General features: G+C 45.9%; 1 protein-coding gene across 1 annotated transcript in view; it reads right to left on the bottom strand.

Annotated features, from left to right (window-relative positions):
* LOC124795569 overlaps positions 1–21,568 on the bottom strand; it is a 286,431-nt gene that overhangs the window by 100,984 nt on the left and 163,879 nt on the right. Inside the window, exons 8-10 of the mRNA XM_047259641.1 lie at positions 16,436–16,590; positions 1,965–2,156; positions 1,842–1,922 (exon numbers count right to left, since the gene is read on the bottom strand). Coding sequence (XP_047115597.1) covers positions 1,842–1,922; positions 1,965–2,156; positions 16,436–16,590 — 428 coding nt within the window. The remainder of the gene's footprint in view (positions 1–1,841; positions 1,923–1,964; positions 2,157–16,435; positions 16,591–21,568) is intronic.

Raw genomic sequence — 21,568 nt, 5'->3', positions numbered from 1 at the left:
AGGCTATCAGCTTCCTCTACAATAGCCTCCTCGATTACTGCAGAGGCAGAGTGGCGGAGTGGAGGGCTGGTAGACGGAAGGTTGTCAAGAGAATAAACGGATTTCCACAGGGCTCGATCTGCGGACCAATATTCTGGGACATCGCAATCGAGCCCTTGCTGAACACCCTGGACAGTGACGACAGGGTGTAAGAGGTGTGGTGGCTTACGCAGATGACCTGCTCATAGTGGCGTCAGCCAACTCGAGAGCAGCACTAGAGACAAAAGGCACGCAACTGCTTCAGAAAACAGTTGGTGCAAAGAAAATAAATTAAAAATAGTTCCCAACAAAACTGTATATTTACTGCTGAGAAGGACACTACAGAGGAATCCAATTCTAAAATTAGACAATACAGGCATACAGAGGAAGCAAGCCACATGTTGTCTCAGACTGCATCTAGACGAAAAACAGACTTTCAACCACCATATAAAATTGACAATTGGCAAAGCCTGTAAAATTATGCACAAACTAGCAAGACTAAACACAACTCAGTACAAATTACCTATTAAGACGATACAGACCTACCACATTGCGATATCTGAATCCATTGCATGCTTCGCCGCAAGTGCTTGGGCTCACAGACTGAACATACAGACTAACAAGACCATTGTAAGACGAGGTCAACTTAGTGTACTCCTGAGAATAAGCGGAGCCTTTAACACCGTGTCACTGGAGGCACTTTGCGTTATGATGGGGACCTGCCCTATAGCCATAACAATTCCTTACAGAGCTGCACTTTATTGGCTTAAGAGAGACAGGGTCGATAAAGTCACCACAATTACAGGAACCAACATTATGAACAAAACACAAATGAAACAATGGCAGATTCAAACATGGCAGAGAGAGTGGGATGCATCAGAAAAGGGTCACCGAGAACACTCTTTCTTTCCTGATGCAAGCGAAAGACTACAACTGAGACATGTCGACCCGAGCCGGGGGATGGTCCACTTCCTGACATGTCACAACACGTCACAAACAACACAACCATCATAAAACAAACAAACACTGGCACCACATACTTAGACTGTAGTAATAAGATAATGTCGCTTGGGAGGAGAAGGCTCGAATAACTTTTATTCCGAGGGCTCCTCCTCCCCAATGGCAATCTGCATAGTGTTTAAAGTATACTGCACACAATCAGTAATGTATTTCTTGTCTTATTGTGTGCAGACAGAAGTTCTGTTCAAAGCTATAATCAATGAATTTTATATATCAGAAATGTATTAAGTTATTTAAGGAATAATGCATTCAAGTAGCAATGAACTATATACTATTTCAACTAAGATGCTACAAATGTAAGTGAATTTCTCATGTGAAGCTAAAATTCATGTATTCCATCTACGAAGTGCTAATCAGCATTTGATCTGTATAATCTGTGTAAACATACATTAGCACAAACGATTTCAGATGAGAAAAGCTCAAGGTTGTACTGAGACCTTCTCATCTGAAATAGATAGAAATAGGCCATTACTAACCAACATGCTACTTAGACTGTATTACTCATCGAAATATAGCATATCACTTCCCTCTCTATATTACAAATTATTCTTAACCATGCTCACTGTGTTATATTTTCTTTTTCTTTATTTTTCTTTGACACTTGCATTGTATAAATTATATTCTCATCAACTATGTAGTAACAAATTATATGTAACCATGAGAAGTCTCTGCTATTAGATTCAGAAGCATACAACCCACCTTACATTTCAAGGCGGTGGGTTACTCTGTAGTGTTAATGAAATAAATAAATAAAAAGCACAGTATTCTATTGTGATTCGAGTTGTATCCGTTTTGCAGGCTACCTGCAGCAGGACGACGGGCGGCGGGCTGTCGCCGCCGCTCTTCATGGCGTCGCGGAAGAAGGTGGCGCCGGCGGCGAGCGCCTGGCCGCGGCGCTGGGCAGGCAGCCCGCCGAGCACCAGCACGGCACCGGGGGGCGGCGCCAGAACCACGTCGTCCCGCAGCTCGCGGCGCCGCTCTAGCGGCCGCTCCACGAAGTAGCGCGGCCCGTCGCGCAGGGCGGCGCCCACCGCCGGCGGGCCGCCGCTCAGCAGGCGCAGCACCTGCAGCCCGCCCAGCAGCTGCGCCGCGCGCCGCACCCGCTCCGCCCCGTCGCCCTGGTCACAGAGGCACGCCGTGAGTACAGGAGCAAGACCAGGCACAGCAGTCGCCAGGCGCAGATCCGCAAGGGAAGGAGGCGGAGAGGGGGCGTGTTCCATGACCATTTCCCCAACCTCCAAAGAAATCATTTCAGTAGAAGCTCTTCAGTGTGTGTGTATATATACAGGGTGGTCCATTGATAGTGACCGGGCCAAATATCTCACGAAATAAGCGTCAAAGGAAAAAACTACAAAGAACGAAACTCGTCTAGCTTGAAGGGGGACACTAGATGGCGCTATGGTTGGCTCGCTAGATCGCGCTGGCATAGGTCAAACAGATATCAACTTCCTTTTTTTAAATAGAAACCCCATTTTTTTTATTACATATTCGTGTAGTGCGTAAAGAAATATGAATGTTTTAGTTGCACCACTTTTCTCGCTTTGTGATAGATGGCGGTGTAATAGCGACAAACATATGTCTCACAATTTTAGATGAACAGTTGGTAACAGGTAGGTTTTTTAAATTAAAATACAGAATGTAGGTACGTTTGAACATTTTATTTCGGTTCTTCCAATGTGTAGGGCCCCAATGAGCATGCAGAATTGCCACAACACGACATGGTAAAGACTCGACTAATGTCTGAAGTAGTGCTGCAGGGAATTGACACCATGAATCCTGCAGGGATGTCCATAAATCCGTAACAATATGAGAGGCTGGAGATCTCTTCTGAACAGCATGCTGCAAGGCATCCTAGGTATGTTCAATAATGTTCAAGTCAGGGGCGTTTGGTAGCCAGCATAAGTGTTACAACTCAGAGGCATGTTCCTGGAGACACTCTGTAGCAATTCTGGATGATGGATGCAGGTGATCAGACAGGATGCTTATGTATGTGTCACATGTCAGAGCCTTATCTAGACGTATCAGGGGTCCCATATCACTCCAACTGCACAGGCCCCTCACCATTACAGAGCCTCCAGCAGCTTGAACCGTCCCCTGCTTACATGCAGTGTCCTTTGATTCGTGGGGTTGTCTCCATTACTGTACACGTCCATCTGCTCGACACAATTTCGAATGAGACTCGTCCAACCAGGCAACATGTTTCCAGTCATCAACAGTCCAATGTCGGTGTTGACAGACCCAGGTGAGGCATAAAGCTTTGTGTTGTCCAGCCATGAAGAGCACACATGTGAGCCTTTGGCTCCAAAAGCCCATATCGATGATGTTTCTTTGAATGGTTCACACGCTGACACTTTTTGATGGCTATAAAATGGCTCTGAGCACTATGCGACTTAACTTCTGAGGTCATCAGTCCCTTAGAACTAATTAAACCTAACTAACCTAAGGACATCACACACATCCATGCCCGAGGCAGGATTCGAACCTGCGACCGCAGTGGTCGCTCGGTTCCACACTGTAGCACCTAGAACCATACGGCCACTCCAGCCGGCTGACACTTTTTGATGGCCTGGCATTGAAATCTGCAGCAATTTGTAGAAGGGTTGCACTTGTGTCAAGCTGAACGATTCTCTTCAGTCATTGTTAGTACCGTTCTTGCAGGATCTTTTTCCGGCTGTAGTGATGCCAGAGATTTCATGTTTTACCGGATTCCTGATATTCATGGTACACTTGTGAAATGGTCATATGGGAAAGTCCTTCATCACTACCTTGGAGATGTTGTGTCACGTCGCCCATTCTCTGACTATAATACCTCATTCAAACTCACTTAAATCTTGATAACCTGCCATTGCAGGAGCAGTAAGCAATCTAAAAAGAACACCAGACACTTGTTGTCTTGTACAAATGTTACCAGCAACAGTGCCATAATTTGACTGTTTACATATCTTTGTATTTGATTACGCATGTCTACACTCTTTTCTTTGGCACTTAAGTTTATAACTTTCAAGCTGTGTTGTCACACAGAGACGTGTTGCCACACTGATGTTGGTAAAGCAAATTGATGTGTCAGACATTAGCGAGGGCTCGCTGCTGTCCACAACGAAGCATGGGAGCCGCCCCTGAAGAGCACACATCCTCTATCAGCTCTGCAGTGCCTTCATACTGGTCAGTACACGATGATTTTTTTCCATCATGCACAAATTGGCGATTGAGCGATGAGAGGATACAGAACAAAAAAGGTCGAATGAACTTATGTCTAGAAATGCTTGATTTTCACGCTAGAGACCATTTACTCAGTCATACATTGTTACACAGACTGCAGTCTAATACGCACTGTGCTATGCAGCCAAAGTTACATGATATGTTGAAAATAGTTTCCATGTGCCTCAACACATATTGAGTCTCACACGCTTGCAATGGCCAGGCTGCATCCGAACAGTATCAAAGGCAGCATGAATATGCTGCACCGGTATCTCCACATCAGGAATGGGCTCTGCATACACAGTACTCGTCAGATGACCCCATAACGAGAAATCGCACGAGTTGAGATCCAGTGAACAAGCAGGTCATGCAACTGTACACCCTTGCCCGATCTATCGATCAGGAAAGACACAACTGAGATGTGTCCAGATGTTAAGGGTGACGTAGGCTGGAGCACCATCATGTAGCATCCACATAACTCTTCGAATTATTAGTGGCATTTCTTCCAATAGGGGAGGCAAAGTCGCCCGCAAGAAAATCCAATAGTTCTGACCTGTTAGGCGACGAGGAAGGAAGACTGGTCCCAAAATATGGTCGCCAACTATCCCGCCCCATACATTCCGGCTGCAGCAATGCTGATGATTTGCTGTCACCATACCATGGAGGTTCTGCATACTATCAGATGATTGTTATGAAAGTTGAAGATACCAATCTGCGTAAAAGTGGCCTCATCTGTGAATAGGATGGGTGAAACAGATCCTGGAATTGTGGTTTCCTGGTGAAGAGACCAGGGCCAAAACTGTTCCTGATGTGAAAAGTCTGTCGCTAGTAAGCCCTGAACACGTGGGCCATCTGCCTGGTTTTGAAACGGTGGTCGCCTTCCACAGTGCTAATCACATTTTCCTACAAGTCTTGTGTCCAAACATTTCGGATAGATTCTTCATGATTTCCCGCTTCCTGAAACGACCCTGCCTCAGACAAACGGCGAAGCACTCTTGCCAACACTGAATGCTGTGGTTGTTGACAGTGGGGATAGGTCTCCTGATACAACCTTGCTGCCTGCTGCCCATTGCCATTTGTCTTTCTGTAAGTAAACACCACGTCAGCAACTTCTCGATTCGAATATGGAACTGTTGTGTGCAACACTGCATCACATCCACTACAAGGTGAGTCGGCAAGAGAAGTGAATTGGATACAACATTACTAATTACTAAAATGGTTCAAATGGCTCTGAGCACTATGGGACTTAACATCTAAGGTCATCAGTCCCCTAGAACTTAGAACTACTCAAACCTAACTAACCTAAGGACATCACACACATCCATGCCCGAAGCAGGATTCGAACCTACGTCCGTAGCGCTCACGCGGTTCCAGTACTACTGTAAAATGACAAACCGTAGAAAGAGGAGGGAATTCAGTATGGAAACATATATTTATGTTATAGACTATGAGAAATCTTTAGAACACGTCTGCCAACATGTATTATGGGATAGTTTAGAAAGACGAGGGTACACCGAAGACTTAATACAGGTTGTTAAAAGCCCGTACCATGGTCCATAAGAAACACAAGTAGAAAGAAGACTGGAACCGTAACGATAAATACAGGTTTATAGCCCACAATTTTACTATCTGTGTGGGGGATTAAACAGCTCAAGAATAATTAGATGAACACCACATGTTTTCTGACAACCAAATAATTTTACCTGAAAGTGAAGAAGATCTGGAGAGGGCAATAAATCTATTATACACATTGTGGACGATGGTCTGTGATTGTGGTTTAAGTTTTGAGCTTATTAGGTGTCATATGCGACCAATCACTTTCTGAATTTGATACGGTTTATCGTACCATTAACTAGTTTTCGAACCACTGCAGGCTCATTATCAGTTGGAAGTATTACACAAACATTATTTTCTGTACCATGTGTGGCTACACGCTATGGTCGTTGCGCTGGAGAAGAAAACGAAAATTTAGGCATTAGTTAACGAAACAGGTACGAAACGAAATGACTGTTATCCTTTAGGATATTTACACTGCATGACTTCTTGGTATCAACGAGAAATTAATTTCCGTACTGTGCAATTTAGTCAGCTTACGCACTTACAGCATGTACTTGCACAGGAAACGAACACTAATTATAAATGCAAAAAGTTTGCTGGTTATTGTATTTTGCCACATCGTTATCTTCAACATGAGATACATTGGTAACACAACAAAACATTTACGAACACTGATAATCAACGCAAGTCTGCAAGATGTAGGCATTCCATATGTTCGCAACATACATGTGATATAGATGAAAAATTACAGACAAACAAATATAGTGAGGTATTGATTACATAAATAAAATAGTGAACTAGTAACTAACGTATGTATCAGTCACAAATGAATATGAAAAATTGTAGGCGTGTACATGAATTGGGCTTCTGAGTACGGAAACATGACAATCGAAAATAATAAATAACACAAGAGTTATGAGTAAATTAAAGAGTGAAATAGCTGAAAAAAGAATAAAAAATGTAATATTTGCAATAACACATGGGGGACACGAATGTAAATGGAAAACTGCAGGTGTGAACAAGCGTTGGATGAATAATTCTAGATTGGGAGAATAATAAGTTACGCAGGAGGTAGAAGAAATCACATGACTGCATTTTGTAGGTGTTCTTTTTTTTGCCAGAATGTCTGGGCAATTTCGGAAGAAAGAGTCCTGTATTGATTCAATTTGTTCGTTAAACATTTTACGAGAAGCATTTAGCTTGTGAAGGTAAATCTCTAACTTTTCCATGGAATCCATCCGTAAACCGTTGCCAGTAGGCGTAACACAGGATGTTTGTCATTGATAGCAGCAACAGAATGATAACGATGGTCAGTGTGTGACGCAAAACTGGGCTTGTTTAACATTTAGTTGGAGGACATCCAAGTGCTACTCTCTGTAGCGGGTTGCAAAGTTTCTCCCTGTGTAGAAGCAAGAACAAAAGCATGTGTCGGTCTATATATTTGGACATATGATTCCACTGCGTAGTGGATTTGTTGGTGTGTATTTTATTATTTGTGTGAGAGGATATCTTTGTAATATGTGGTTTGGAGAGCTTTGCAACCTGATATCACACGTCACTGAGTACGGAAGACTGACAAATTGTGAGTTTTCCTCTTTAGTATAGAATGATAATGATTCTTGCTTACGTTTACTTTGGATTTCTTCCGGTAGGGTGTTTTCGAAGGATAGAATTATATCCTCCATTTTAGCTTATAAACTGAAGTATGTTAATTTCATTAGATGCATCTTCTTCAGTGATCGTGATAAACATACAGTTCACAGTCGACCTGAAGAAAGCGTTTTTATGTTTGTTTGTGTGCACCAGGCGTTGTTAATGGCAACAACAGTGGCAGTCGTTTTTTGTATATCTGGAAGATTTGTTTCTTATTGTGCTCGGAAATACTCATGAGAGGAAATTAATTTCTCTGCTGCCCAAAGTTCAACAGTGAATCGAATCACAATTAAATGTTTCAATGACCCAAATGAAGAAGTTAATAAATCCGTGTATGAAATTAATAAGATGAATCTAAAGATCTGATTCACAGCTATAAATCAAAAGTGGAGGAAATTGCAGTGCCTAAAAAAAGTACAACACCCAGAAGAAATGGTCGGATGTCTATGTTACTTCGTACACGGCTAGTATGTAAATGGTTAGGGATGTTATTCCCTATGACAGGCAGACAGCCACCAGACCCCATAATGTTGCGAATGTTCTTACCAGGCTTGGTAGGATATATAAAGAGCATAAACAGCATCAGATATAGAGCAACCACTCTGAAAATGAGATGCTGCGTACACGTGTGAGACAGAGTTATCAGCGCCTGGTAGAGTTTGACTGGCGCTTCACTGCGCGTCTCCATTTGGCCAGTTGGTCCAGTCGAGCAGTATCCAGATTTGTGGGGAATTTGGACGTGACGTGGCTCGATGTTAGACTGCATGGGAACGTGAGAGCAGGTGCGTTCGTCTCCGAGGTTCTGGTCGACTACGTCTGCCTACCACAAGGGAGGATCGCTGTACCGTGCTCGACTGAGAAGAAGTAAGGGAAGAGGTCCGAGTCTTCCACCTGTTCGGAGAGGCACAACAGTATTACTCCTGGTGTCTTGGTGTGGGTTGCCATCGGGTATGACTTGGGCCACGGCTGGGGACTCTGACGGCACAACAGTATGCGACGGAAATTCTGTCAACTCTGAGGCGACAGCAGCGTGGAGCCGTTTTTCAACAGCACAGTGCTCGTCCCCACATAGCACTTGCCTCTGATAACTATCCACTTTATGTTGAGGTACCGCCTTGGTCAGCAACATCCCCAATCTGTCCCAGATAGAACATATGTGGGAGCAGCTAGGACATCAACTCCGTCAAACTGCTAGTATCCAGAACGTCAAAAATGAGTTAGAACGACTGTCGACCAAGTTTCCCGGCATATTGACGCCCGCCCCAACAAGAAAAGGGGGGGGAGAGGGTGCAGTGCCCTGCTGATAACTGGGTTCATACTGCCAAGCTCTTGGTTGACTCGATTCTGTAATCACTAAAACAACATCATGTGCTATTTCAACACGCGAAACTTCTTTTTGTTTGCTACTCTGCGTTTGAGCGCTTATTTATTTTGGGAAGCAGTAGCACTCGGGCGCACACACAGCGTGTGTGTGTGTGTGTGTGTGTGTGTGTGTGTGTGTGTGTGTATGTGTTTGTGTGTGTGTGTGTGTGTGTGTGTGTGTGTGTGTGTGTGTGTGTGTGTCTGTATACAGGGTGGAGAAGTTGTGTCGCGAAATTTTAATCCTGGATAGCTGTGCCAGTAGGAACCAAAATTACTAATGTTGTGTAGGTAGACAACACACAATTTTTAAACTACGGAAATTTGGCGCCACGCGCTCCGATTGGCCGCGGGATTGTCCTGTTGCCGTTCATCGGTTGACGGGCAGCGCTACGGTTGTCGGTTCGCACATACAAACGTCCTTCGCACCGTCACTGGCCCAACGTGGTACACACACGTGTCGAATAGGTCTTGCTGTTTGCTCCACCTCACGTCAGAGGCATTCACAGGTAAGCCTCGCTTCGGCGCGCGCGCGCACACACACACACACACACACACACACACACACACGTCATCTGGATTTAGTCAAACAGGAAGCATGGAGGCACAGTATTCGTTGAAAAGCAACGAGATATGCTTTTAGTTTATCGACTAGCCAACAGTAATGAGCATGAACCTCGACGGTTGTATGAGGAACGGTACGCAGCAAGACACCACCCACACCCGCAAACGTTTACAGCAATTCACCGGCGACTTTGCGAAACAGGCACGTTAGCGGGATATCATGGTGATGCTGGAAGACCTCGGACACGACGGGATGGTGCATTTGAAAAGACTGTTCTCGAGCGCTTCGAGGAAGCACCTACAACGTGTACTAAATAAATAAATGTCGTGTGACTAGGGCCTCCCGTCGGGTAGACCGTTTGCCACGTGCAAGTCTTTCGATTTGACGCCACTTCGGCGACTTACGCGTCGATGGGGATGAAATAATGATGATTGGGACAACACAACACCCAGTTCCTGAGCGGAGAAAATCACCGACCCAGCCGGGAATCGAACCCGGGATTGGCCGGCCGAAGTGGCCGTGCGGTTAAAGGCGCTGCAGTCTGGAACGGCAAGACCGCTACGGCCGCAGGTTCGAATCCTGCCACCGAGCGAGGTGGCGCAGTGGGTAGCACACTGGACTCGCATTCGGGAGGACGACGGTTCAATCCCGTCTCCGGCCATCCTGATTTAGGTTTTCCGTGATTTCCCTAAATCGCTTCAGGCAAATGCCGGGATGGTTCCTTTGAAAGGGCACGGCCGATTTCCTTCCCCATCCTTCCTTTACCCGAGCTTGCGCTCCGTCTCTAATGACCTCGTTGTCGACGGGACGTTAAACACTAATCTCCTCCTCCTCCTCCTCGAATCCTGCCTCGGGCATGGATGTTTGTGATGTCCTTAGGTTAGTTAGGTTTAACTAGTTCTAAGTTCTAGGGGACTAATGACCTCAGCAGTTGAGTCCCATAGTGCTCAGAGCCATTTGAACCCGGGATTGACATTCTGTCGCGCTGACCACTCAGCTACTGGGGGCGGACTACAAAGAGTACTCCAGCGGTTGGACGTGTCTAAGTCGTTTTGAGGGATGACGGCCAGCATCCATTTGTTTCTACCTTGCCCAAGACCTAAATCCTGTGGTGGACTATGAACACAGGCTAGAGTTTTGCCGGTGGTTTCTGTGACGTGTTGCACGAGATACCGACTTCCCCGCCATTGTGTTGTTTACCGATGAGTGCACCTTCCATCGGGATGGCCTTTACAACACTCGAAACGTTCATTACTGGGCAATGGGAAATCCTCGCGTCACGTACGTCCACGGCCACCAGGAACGATTTTCGCTCAACATTTGGACAGGCATTGTGGATGAGCATCTGACTGAGTTGGTCCGTCTACCTTCTCGACTTACCATGGCAAATTTCCTTCTCTTTTTGCAAGAAACTATACCTGACCTGTTGGAAGATGTTCCCCTGGACATATGGCTACGGATGTGGTTGCAGCATGATGGGGCGCCTGCACACAGCAGTCGTGCTGTGCGCGGATATTTAACTGAACTCTTCGACGGCAGCGTAATTGGCAGAGGTGCTCGTAGGACATGGCCCCCGCGAACACCAGACCTCACGTCGCCGGACTTTTTCCTGTGGGGATTCTTCTAGGTTCTAGTTCACCCGCCCGGAAGCGAACCACCTAGAAACGATGAGGAATTAATGGATCGCATTCAACGTGCCGCCAATCACATCAGGGCAATGCCAGGAATCTGTCAAACGGTTCGCCAAAACACCGTTTGACCTTACCAAGAGGGTCGCCAGTTCGAGCACCTGCTTTAAGTAAACAATGTCATAGTTACAAAAGAAAAGTCCTTTTCAGGGCCGACACAATTTGTAAAAGACTTTCTGTATGCGAACTAACAGCTGTTGATGGGTTTGCTCCCGGTGCGTCTTATCTTGAAACTGCCTTGGATGTGTCGGGACCCAGGCGGATTCGCCCCCAGGCCCCACAGTGGAAGGCTGGCACGCTACCACCGAGCGTGTGGGCCGCCAGGGATACATCGCGATCTCTGACAGGCAAGGCATTCGTGGTCGTGCGTTGTCCAGAGAATCCAGCAACAGGACAATTTCACGGCCAATCTGAGCGCGTTGCGCCAAGTTTCCGTAGTTTAAAAATTGTGCGTTGTTGACCTACACAACATTAGTAATGTATGTTTTACTGGCATTAGCTATCAAGGGTTAAAATTTCGTGACAACTTTTCTCCACCCAGTACACCCAAGTATATATACACACACTGAAGCGCCAAAGAAACTGGTATATTCGCACTGAGAAACGTAAAAGGGCAGAATACGGCACTGTGGTCGCCAATACGTAAATAAGACAACAAGCGTCTCGCGCAGTTGTTGGTTATCAAGATTTAAGTGAGTTTGAATGTGGTGTCATAGTCAGCGCACGAGCAATGGGACACAGGATCTCCGAGGTAGTGATGAAGTGGGGATTTTCCCGTACGACCATTTCACGGCTCTATCGTGAATATCAGGAATCCGGTAAAACATCGAATGCCCGACGTCGGTGAACCAGAAAAAGTTCCTGCAAGAATGGGACAAACGACGACTGAAGAGAACCGTTGAACGTGACCATAGTGTAACGCTTCCGCAAATCGCAGCACATTTCAGTGTTGGGCCCTCAACAAGTGTCAGAGTGCGAACCATTCAACGAAACATCACCGATATGGGCTTTCGGAGCCACAGGCCCACTTGTGTACCCTCGATGACTGCTCAAGACAAAGCTTTACGCCTCACCTGGGCCCATCAACACACCGACATTGGACAGCTGATGACTGGAAACATGTTGCCTGATCGGACGAGTCTCGTTTCAAATTGTATCGAGCGGATGGACTTGTACAGGTATGGAGACAACCTCATGAATCCATGGACCCTGCATGTCAGCAGAGGACTGTTCAAGATGATGGAGGCTCTGTAATGGTGTGGGGCATAATACGTTTAGATACGACTTTGACGGGTGACACGTACGTAAGAATCTTGTCTGATCACCTGCATCCATTCATGTCCATCGTGCATTCTGATGGACTTGGGCAATTCCAGCATAACAATGCGACAACCCGCACGTCCACATTTTCTATAGACTGACTCCAGAAACACTCTTCTAAGTTTAAACACTTCCACCGGCCACCGAACTGCCCAAACATGAACATTATTGAACACATCTTGGATTCCTTGCAACATGCTGTTCAAAAGAGATCTACACCCCCTCGTAGTCTTCCGGACTTATACAGGGTGTTACAAAAAGGTACGCCAAAACTTTCAGGAAAAATTCCTCACACACAAAGAAAGAAAATATGTTATGTGGAAATGTGTCCGGAAACGCTTATTTTCCATGTTAGAGCTCATTTTATTACTTGTCTTCGTATCACATTAATCATGGAATAGAAACACACAGCAACAGAACGTACCAGAGTGACTTCAAACACTTTGTTACAGGAAATATTCTAAATGTCCTCCGTTAGCGAGGATACATGCATCCACCCTCCGTCGCATGGAATCCCTGATGCGCTGATGCAGCCCTGGAGAATGGCGCATTGTATCACAGCCGTCCACAATACGAGCACAAAGAGTCTCTACATTTGGTACCGGGGTTGCGTAGACAACAGCTTTCAAATGCACCATAAATGAAAGTCAAGAGGGTTGAGGTCAGGAGAGCGTGGAGGCCATGGAATTGGTCCGCCCCTACCAATCCATCGGTCACCGAATCTGTTGTTGAGAAGTGTACAAACACTTCGACTGAAATATGCAGGAGCTCCATCGTGCATGAACCACATGTTAAATCGTACTTGTAAACGCACATGTTCTAGCAGCACAGGTAGAGCATCCCGTATGAAATCATGGCGGTGAATCGAGGAAGTACAGTACATACTGACGAAACTAAAATGAGCTCCATCATGGAAATTAAGCGTTTCCGGACACATGTCCACATAACATCTTTTCTTTATTTGTGTGTGAGGAATGATTCCTGAAAGTTTGGCCGTACCTTTTTGTAACACCCTGTAGACAACCCTGCAGGATTCATGGTGTCAATTCCACCCAGCACTACTCCAGACATTAGTCGAGTCCTGGCCACGTGTTGCGGCGCGTCTGCACGCTCACTGGGGCCCTGCATGATACTCGCTCTTGTCTGGAATATCATGTTGTGCTGCTCCTGCTTCCTTCATGTTCATTTTTAATTGCAGCTATCCATTCTGTTGTTTCAAATTCTACGAGGGCTGTTTGTTTTTCAACCTCCGGTAGGCTATAAATAAAAGACAAGTTCATAGAAAGCTATTATTTATTACCGAAAGTTTTGTACACTTATGGTTACTTCTCAACATAATCACCGAAAAGATTGAGACATTTATCGTACCTGTGGACAAGGTTTGCAATACCTTCTTCAAAAAATGTTGTCGCCAATGATTGCAAATGAGCATTGACGCAGTTTTGAAGATCTTCTTTGGTTTGAAAGTGCTCTCCTCATAGCCACGTCTTCAGTTGAGGGAAAAGGTGAAAGTCGCTGGGTGCCAAGTCAGTACTGTACGGCGGATGATCGAAAATGTCCCATTGAAATTGTTCAAGGAGCCGTTGGGTTGTGCCAGCAGTGTGTGGACAAGCGTTGTCTTGAAGTCAGCATTCCTCTTCGTTTGTTTTGAATGGCTCTCTGCAAACGTTGTAAAGTTTCACAATAAGCAGCTGCATTGGTAGTAGTTCCGGGCTGCCGTCCACTGGGACGGCGATAAGCGAAGTAAGTGGAGTGCAGAGTGCAGAGCAGAAGAAGTCTCAGAATAGTCCAGTTGCTAGCAGAGTCGGAGTCCAGTTGAGGACAATCCCAGTGTTGTGACGTCGCGGTAGCGCTATCCAGGGCGGGACTGCATGAGGGTGGTCCGCGTGATCTTGTTGGGAAGCCATGGAGGAGCGGCACAGGATTGTGCCTGCCGCCGGCGAGGTGTAGGCATTGATGGTACCACAAATCTGGCCCTTTTTTTTTTAACATAGCCGAATAAATGATCGTATACTTTCAGTTTCTTTACTTATTGTTAGTCTGTGTGTTCCTTCTTCAGCATAATTTGGACCTAAAATTTTCCTGGTTACTTCTAGTTCTCTCTTTTGGATTTCTTCAGTATCCCTCTTTCTGTTTGAAATTACTGTTTCACCTCCATAGAGAAACTCTGGTTCGATGACTGCGCTGCAGTGCTTCAAAATGGTTCAAATGGCTCTGAGCACTATGGGACTTAACTGCTTAGGTCATCAGTCCCCTAGAACTTAGAACTACTTAAACCTAACTAACCTAAGGACATCACACACATCCATGCCCGAGGCAGGATTCGAACCTGCGACCGTAGCGGTCGCGCGGCTCCAGACTGTAGCGCCTAGAACCGCTCGGCCACTCCGGCCGGCTGCAGTGCTTCAGTTTAGTATATTTTCAGATGCAATTTTTTTTTCATTAAATATGCGTACTGTAAGCTTAAATTCTGATTCCATTTTCTGACGACTAATTGCGCAACAAATTTTCTCCATAGCTGTTTCCTGAATGGTTTCGCCTAAATATTCGGACTGAGATACTCTTTCGCTTTTTCCGTGTTCAGTTACAACAATTTTGGGCGACACGTAGTTTCTATACACGTTTTTAGTTTTTTGAAATGACTTTGGAGACCGTTTGTTTTTTCTGTTTCTTCACCAATTTCTGTTGGATTTTGCTCTATTTTAGTGTCCTGTCATATTAGTACCAGGTCGTCTGCAAAGGATAGGCAATCCATTCTAATACTGATTGATGCGTCCGTCAATTTTAAGCTCTGATTTCGTTTTCGCCACTATTGTGTTACTTTTCCTAAGATACAGTTGGAAAGCAATACAGAGAGGTCTTTACCTTGTCTCACTCTTGTTTAAATTTCAGAATTTTCCGTAATTTATTCCCTGGATGTTATCTTAGATTTTGTACCGTTTAGTGTTTCACTAATAATTGCTACAGGCTTGAGACTCTCTCAGAATTTGGAACGCCAATTTACAGTCCACTGAATCATAAGCTTTTTTTAAAAAAATCTTACGGAACGCAGTTTTTTTTTTTTTTGGAAATTCTATTTGCTCTGAAACCTGCTTGATATTCATCAGTTTATATATAGCAAAATCTGCACAAAATGGCTCATTGAAACAAAAGATGATATTGAAGAAATGGAAATTACAGAAGATAACATAACCAGCCGAGAACAGTCAGAAACATAATTAAAAAACATACACCTAAAGAAAAACATACGGAAAAGTTAACAAATAGATGTTCGGAAGAATTCAAGGGAGAACACAGAGAGTATATGAAGAGAATTTCGGAAGAACGAAAGAATAGCTACTCAAGTTCAAACGGTCTCTTAAAACATGTATCTGTGAGGGTTACCGAATCCTACTGTGATATACTGAATCGTACTGAAAGTCGCCACTCAGTGTTATTGTGAACTGTACAAATGACATTTGATTCGTAAGACACGTCGTAATTCCGATATCGGATTTTGTTCGTGCCCCAAAAATGACGTCACGAGCCGTCATAATTAAAGAAGCCGCCTCAGCAGCAGACGACCAGCTGCAGGCATTTCCAGGGAGTTGTAGGGAGTTAGGCCCGTCACTAACGTACTGATGGGGGCAATCATTTAACATAATTTCATTCTAATGAATTCTGGAATCACTGACTACATGCTGAATTATAGCAATATACTTTTAATTTGTGTTCAATGATAATAAACAAACATTGAAAAGACTTTTTGTTTGTCTTTCAATCGTTTCAAATCACCTGAGTGATAACCGCGGACTTATACCGGTGGGCGTAACAAGTCAGGATCAGAATAAATATATCCACGTGATTGGTGGATTTAGGAATCTGTTGATTGGGGGGGGGGGGTGCCCCGGTTGTAATTACGTTTAATCTCTGGCAACATAATTCAGTGATACGTAGCGTGAATGGAAGCGATGAATACACCCACATCGATCCAGCAGCGGACGTACAAGAGCGATGGGAGGTGAGTAGCTCCACGGCAGTAGATACTGTTGTTCAAAAGGAAGCGACGGTGCGTTACCTGGACAATGTCCCCCACAGTCGTGTCCAGCCCCTGGAAGATGACGGTCTTCTGCAGCAGCCGCTCCTGGGACGCGGTGTCCAGCTGGAGCAGCGAAAACTGGTCGTCGTGTCGAGTCCAGCCCTCTGTCGCGTCAGGAGGCACCCCGTCTGCGTCTGGATGAACATCAGACGCTAGTGTTTACAGCTGAGGCAGAAAGGCTTGACTTCACAGAAAAAAAAAATCGGTTAGGTTACTGGAGGGTCCAAGGTGGTGATTCAAGTGAAAATTCTGTGAGTACAGTTTGTTAACTAGAATAAAATACTGGGTGTTCAGAAAGCAACTATGCAGTGCCATGTTGTGGTGTGTTAAGTAATGACTGATATGATTGTCAATTATTAATAAAACTTTTCCCATTGTTTAACATATTTAAACCATATTTGACCAGGTATTTGTGTTTGTTCGCAGGTCCGGTTTCATTAAAGACCAACGTCTTGTGTGACATAATTGTGATCCAGGTCATCATGCTGTTTCACAGAGGAAGACTGCACTGTAGTTCCTTCTCTAGATTGTCGCACAGATGACAAAATGGTAGATATCGGAACAGCTGACAGAGGGATAGAAAAACAATTAAAATCTCTCAAAAGAGGAAAGGCCGCTGGACCTGATGGGACACCAGTTCAATTTTACACAGAGTACGCGAAGGAACTTGCCCCCTTCTTGCAGCGGTGTACCGTAGATCTCTAGAAGAGTGTAGCGTTCCAAAAAATTGGAAAAGGTCACAGGTCATCACCGTTTTCGAGAAGGGACGTCGCACAGATGTGCAGAACTATAGACCTATATCTCTAACGTCGATCAGTTGTAGAATTTTGGAACACGTATCATGTTCGAGTATAATGACTTTTCTGGGGACTAGAAATCTACTCTGTAGGAATCAGCATGGGTTTCGAAAAAGACGATCGTGTGAAACCCACCAGCTCGCGCTATTGGTCCACGAGACTCAGAGGGCCACAGATACGGGTTCCCAGGTAGATGTCGCGTTTCTTGACTTCCGTAAGGCGTTTGATACAGTTCCCCACAGTCGTTTAGTGAACAAAGTAAGAGCATATGGACTATCAGACCAATTGTGTGATTGGATTGAAGAGTTCGTAGATAACAGAACGCAGCACATTCTCAATGGAGAGAAGTCCTCTGAAGTAAGAGTGATTTCAGGTGTGCCGCAGGGGAGTGTCGTAGGACCGTTGCTATTCACAATATACATAAATGACCTTGTGGATAACATCGGAAGTTCACTGAGGCTTTTTGCGGATGATGCTGTGGCATATCGAGAGGTTGTAACAATGGAAAACTGTATTGAAATGCAGGAGGATCTGCAACGAATTGGGGCATGGTGTAGGGAATGGCAATTGAATCTCAATGTAGACAAGTGTAATGTGCTGTGAATACACAGAAAGAAAGATCCTTTACCATTTAGCTACAATATAGCAGGTCAGCAACTGGAAGCAGTTAATTCCATAAATTATCTGGGAGTAGGCATTAGGAGTGATTTAAAATGGAATGATCATATAAAGTTGAACGTCGGTAAAGCAGACGCCAGACTGAGATTCATTGGAAGAATCCTAAGGAAATGCAATCCGAAAACAAAGGAAGTAGGTTACAGTACACTTGTTCGCCCACTGCTTGAATACTGCTCACCAGTGTGGGATCTGTACCAGATAGGGTTGATGGAAGAGATAGAGAAGATCCAATGGAGAGCAGAGCGCTTCGTTACAGGATCATTTAGTAATTGCGAAAGCATCACGGAGATGATAGATAAACTACAGTGGAAGACTCTGCAGGAGAGACGCTCAGTAGCTCGGTGCGGGCTTTTGTTGAAGTTACGAGAACATGCTTTCACCGAGGAGTCAAGCAGTATATTGCTCCCTCCTATGTATATCTCGCGAAGAGACCATGAGGATAAAATCAGAGAGATTAGAGCCCACACAGAGGCATACCGATTTCTTTCCACGAACAACACGAGACTGGAATAGTAGGAAGAACCGATAGAGGTACTCAAGGTACCCTCCGCCACACACCGTCAGGTCGCTTGCGGAGTATGGATGTAGATGTGGATGAAAGAGTGTTTCTTGTGGAGCATGTGTTTCGCAATGGAGACAAGTGTACCTCAGCAGTGGAAGCTGCACATGCAGCAAAGTTCCCAGAAGTGAAGATACCTAACTGCAATGCCGTACAGAACCTCATCACCAAGTTTGAAAGACCGGAAGCGTTCATAATGCTCAAAATCAGGCAGGCCATCCACATCCACTTCCGAAGAGAAGATGGCAGAGGTGCAAGACCTAATGCTGAGAAGTCCAAAGAAATCGATTGGGCGACTAGCTCTGCAGGCCCATGTGTCGGCGTGTTCCACTCACAAGATTCTCTGGACATCACTGTTCATGTACCCGTACGAAATGTCGATCGTGCATGAACTGACAGACACCGATCGCCCGGCCCGTGTGAACTTGTGCAACTGGTTTCTGTACTTCAGGCAGGACAACGGTGAGGGGATTCTCGACACAACGTTTTTCATGGATGAGCCATGGTTTCACCTCTCTGGTTACGTAAATAGCCAGAGAATCGGCATGAATGTAAGGTGTCCCCACTGAATGATCAAAGGGTTGGTGTTTGGTGCGATGTGAGTCGTAAACGCATCATTGGGCCGATCTCCTTTTAGGACACTCTGGTAGCACGCGCCAGACAGCGTGGACGTCGAAGACCCCTAGAGGTGTCTGCACCATCGCGCTGTAAGCCCTGGCGGCGCGCGCCTCCTGGCTCACGTTTAATGTGAGGGCGCCACAGTGGAACACGTGGTCCCAGCGGGCAATCGTGGCGTCTCCGATCATGTATTTAAGCGACTGCCACTCGCTCAGCCAGAGGATACGGATCCTGTACACCTCCTGCAAACTCGATCCTCCTCACCCGCTTGTCTCGCCCATCCTCTCCCACCCCCGCCCGCTGCCGCGCCTGTATTCCCATGTCCCACCCGGCCTCCATCTCTCCACCCTCCTTACCCTCTCCCAAGGTGGCTTCCGCCAGCTCCCCCTCCCTGATGATGTCCTCCTCCCCTCCATCTACCCCTCCTATCAACTTTGATCCTGCCCCCCCCCCCACTTCCGGTGTCCTTTCCTTTAGGCACCCTCCCTCCCTTCTCTCTCCTTTTCCCCCCATCCCTCTTCCTCCATCCCTCTTCCCCCGGGCTTCCCCTCCCCCTTTCTCCTTTCCTCCTATCTCCTCTGCACATGGCATCTCTGCTCTCCCCTCTCCCTCTCCCACCCCCCCTCCTCCTTTCTTGGCAGGTCCCCGGACTCGCACACTCTACGTGGACTTTCGCGCGCCAGAGATCATCGCCCTCAGTGTCTCGTGTGTGCCGTCGTGTTTAGTGTTCAGTGTTCACCGTCGCACTCCTTCGTTCACCTGTGCCATCGCCATCTTCAGTGTTTGTGCGTCGTTTCAAAAGTTTGCCGTGTGGATTACCGTCGAGTGTGAACGGCTCCATGTTTGTATTTATGTGTCTACTGTTTTATTGCCCTCCGCTCTGGAACTTATGTGTATTCTTCCTGTCTTTTTCTCATTGTGTATTCTATGGCTGAAGAGCAGCGTAGAATGCTGCTGACAGCCTGCCTGTTGTACAGGTTTTAAAATAACAACAAAGTAAAAAAAAAAATGCTCAGCCAGTCAGTCTAACCTTGGTCTGCGTCTATCGACATATCGCCTCAGACAGCGTATTTACGTTCTTTGTTCTGTGTACGAGTGGACGTGGTTGATTAATTAGGTTTTCTTGTGACTCTGTTGTTTCTATTTTGTTGTTGTTCGTAAGGTCCTTTATTGTTCGTGTCCGTCCTCTCCCGTTTGTGTTGTTGTTCGCGGGCCGCTCCGTGGGTCCCGCCGAGCTTTCCTTCACGGCAACCCCGCGGCCGTTCTGGTCACGGTTACAACAGACACTACAAATAAAGAACGGTACTGCATCTGCATTGTGGAGCCCTTCCTAGGTGAACTAATAATGTCGTGTGACTAGGGCCTCCCGTCAGGTAGACCGTTCGCTGGGTGCAGGTCTTTAGATTTTATGCCACTTCGGCGACTTGCGCGTCGATGGGGATGAAATAATGGTGATTAGGACAACACAACACCCTGTTCCTGAGCGGAGAAAATCACCGACCCAGCCGGGAATCGAACCCGGGCCATTAGGATTGACATTCTGTCGCGCTGACTACTCAGCTACCGGGGGCGAACAGGTGAACTGAATGAGGACGAAACAGAGAATGCCTGGCTCCATCAGGATGGGGCGACTTCACATACCGCCCACAAGGCGATGAACTTTTGAAAGGACGTCCTCAGTGACTACATCATCTCTCGAGGACCTATGAAGGCAATCGCCTCACTATACAAGAACTCTAAGCTGCACTGACACGTCACATTCGTAACATCGCTTCCGAAGTTCTGCACAACGTCTTCAAGAAGATGCAGAAACGTGTGCAACTGTGTCTTCAATTTCAAGGGGATCACGTCCAGCATCTCTTATAACTTCCATGACTTTAATACAGCAAGTTACGAAGTGCATAGTTTCTTATTGAAGACCCTGAATATTGAAATTATATTGTCTGTGGGTAGAAACCGACAGAATTATGTGTTTGTCTAGAACATGCTTTAAAATAATCGTAAAACACGTTTCTGCTACTGTTTCTTACAGTCTTCATCAGTGTGAACAATTCTGGTGTGCTGTAACTACAGTATTATGTGTCACTGAGTCACACTGCCGACCGCTGTGGCCGAGCGGTTCTAAGCGCTTCAGTCCGGAACTGCGCTGCTGCAACGGTCGCAGTTTCGAATCCTGCCTCGGTCATGGATGTGTGTGATGTCCTTAGGTTAGTTAGGTTTAAGTAGTTCTAAAATCTGGGGGACTGATGACTTCAGATGTTAACTCACATAGTGCTAGAGCCAATTGAGCCATTTTTTGAGTCACACTACAGATGTCTCGTGGTTGCTGTGTGATGTCTAGATGGCAGGATCAACGGAGAGGAAGATGACGTCGAAAGTAGAGGTCTTTGATTTCAGTTTCTATTGAGTGGCGGCATAGTGTGCAGAAACTCCCGAAGGGGGGGGGGGGGGAGGAGGGGA

The sequence above is a fragment of the Schistocerca piceifrons genome, chromosome 4 (genome assembly GCF_021461385.2).
Source record: "Schistocerca piceifrons isolate TAMUIC-IGC-003096 chromosome 4, iqSchPice1.1, whole genome shotgun sequence".
In the NCBI taxonomy this organism is placed as follows: Eukaryota; Metazoa; Arthropoda; class Insecta; order Orthoptera; family Acrididae; genus Schistocerca; species Schistocerca piceifrons.
Note: the sequence above shows the minus strand (reverse complement) of the source record. Positions and strands in the feature narration are given on the sequence as shown.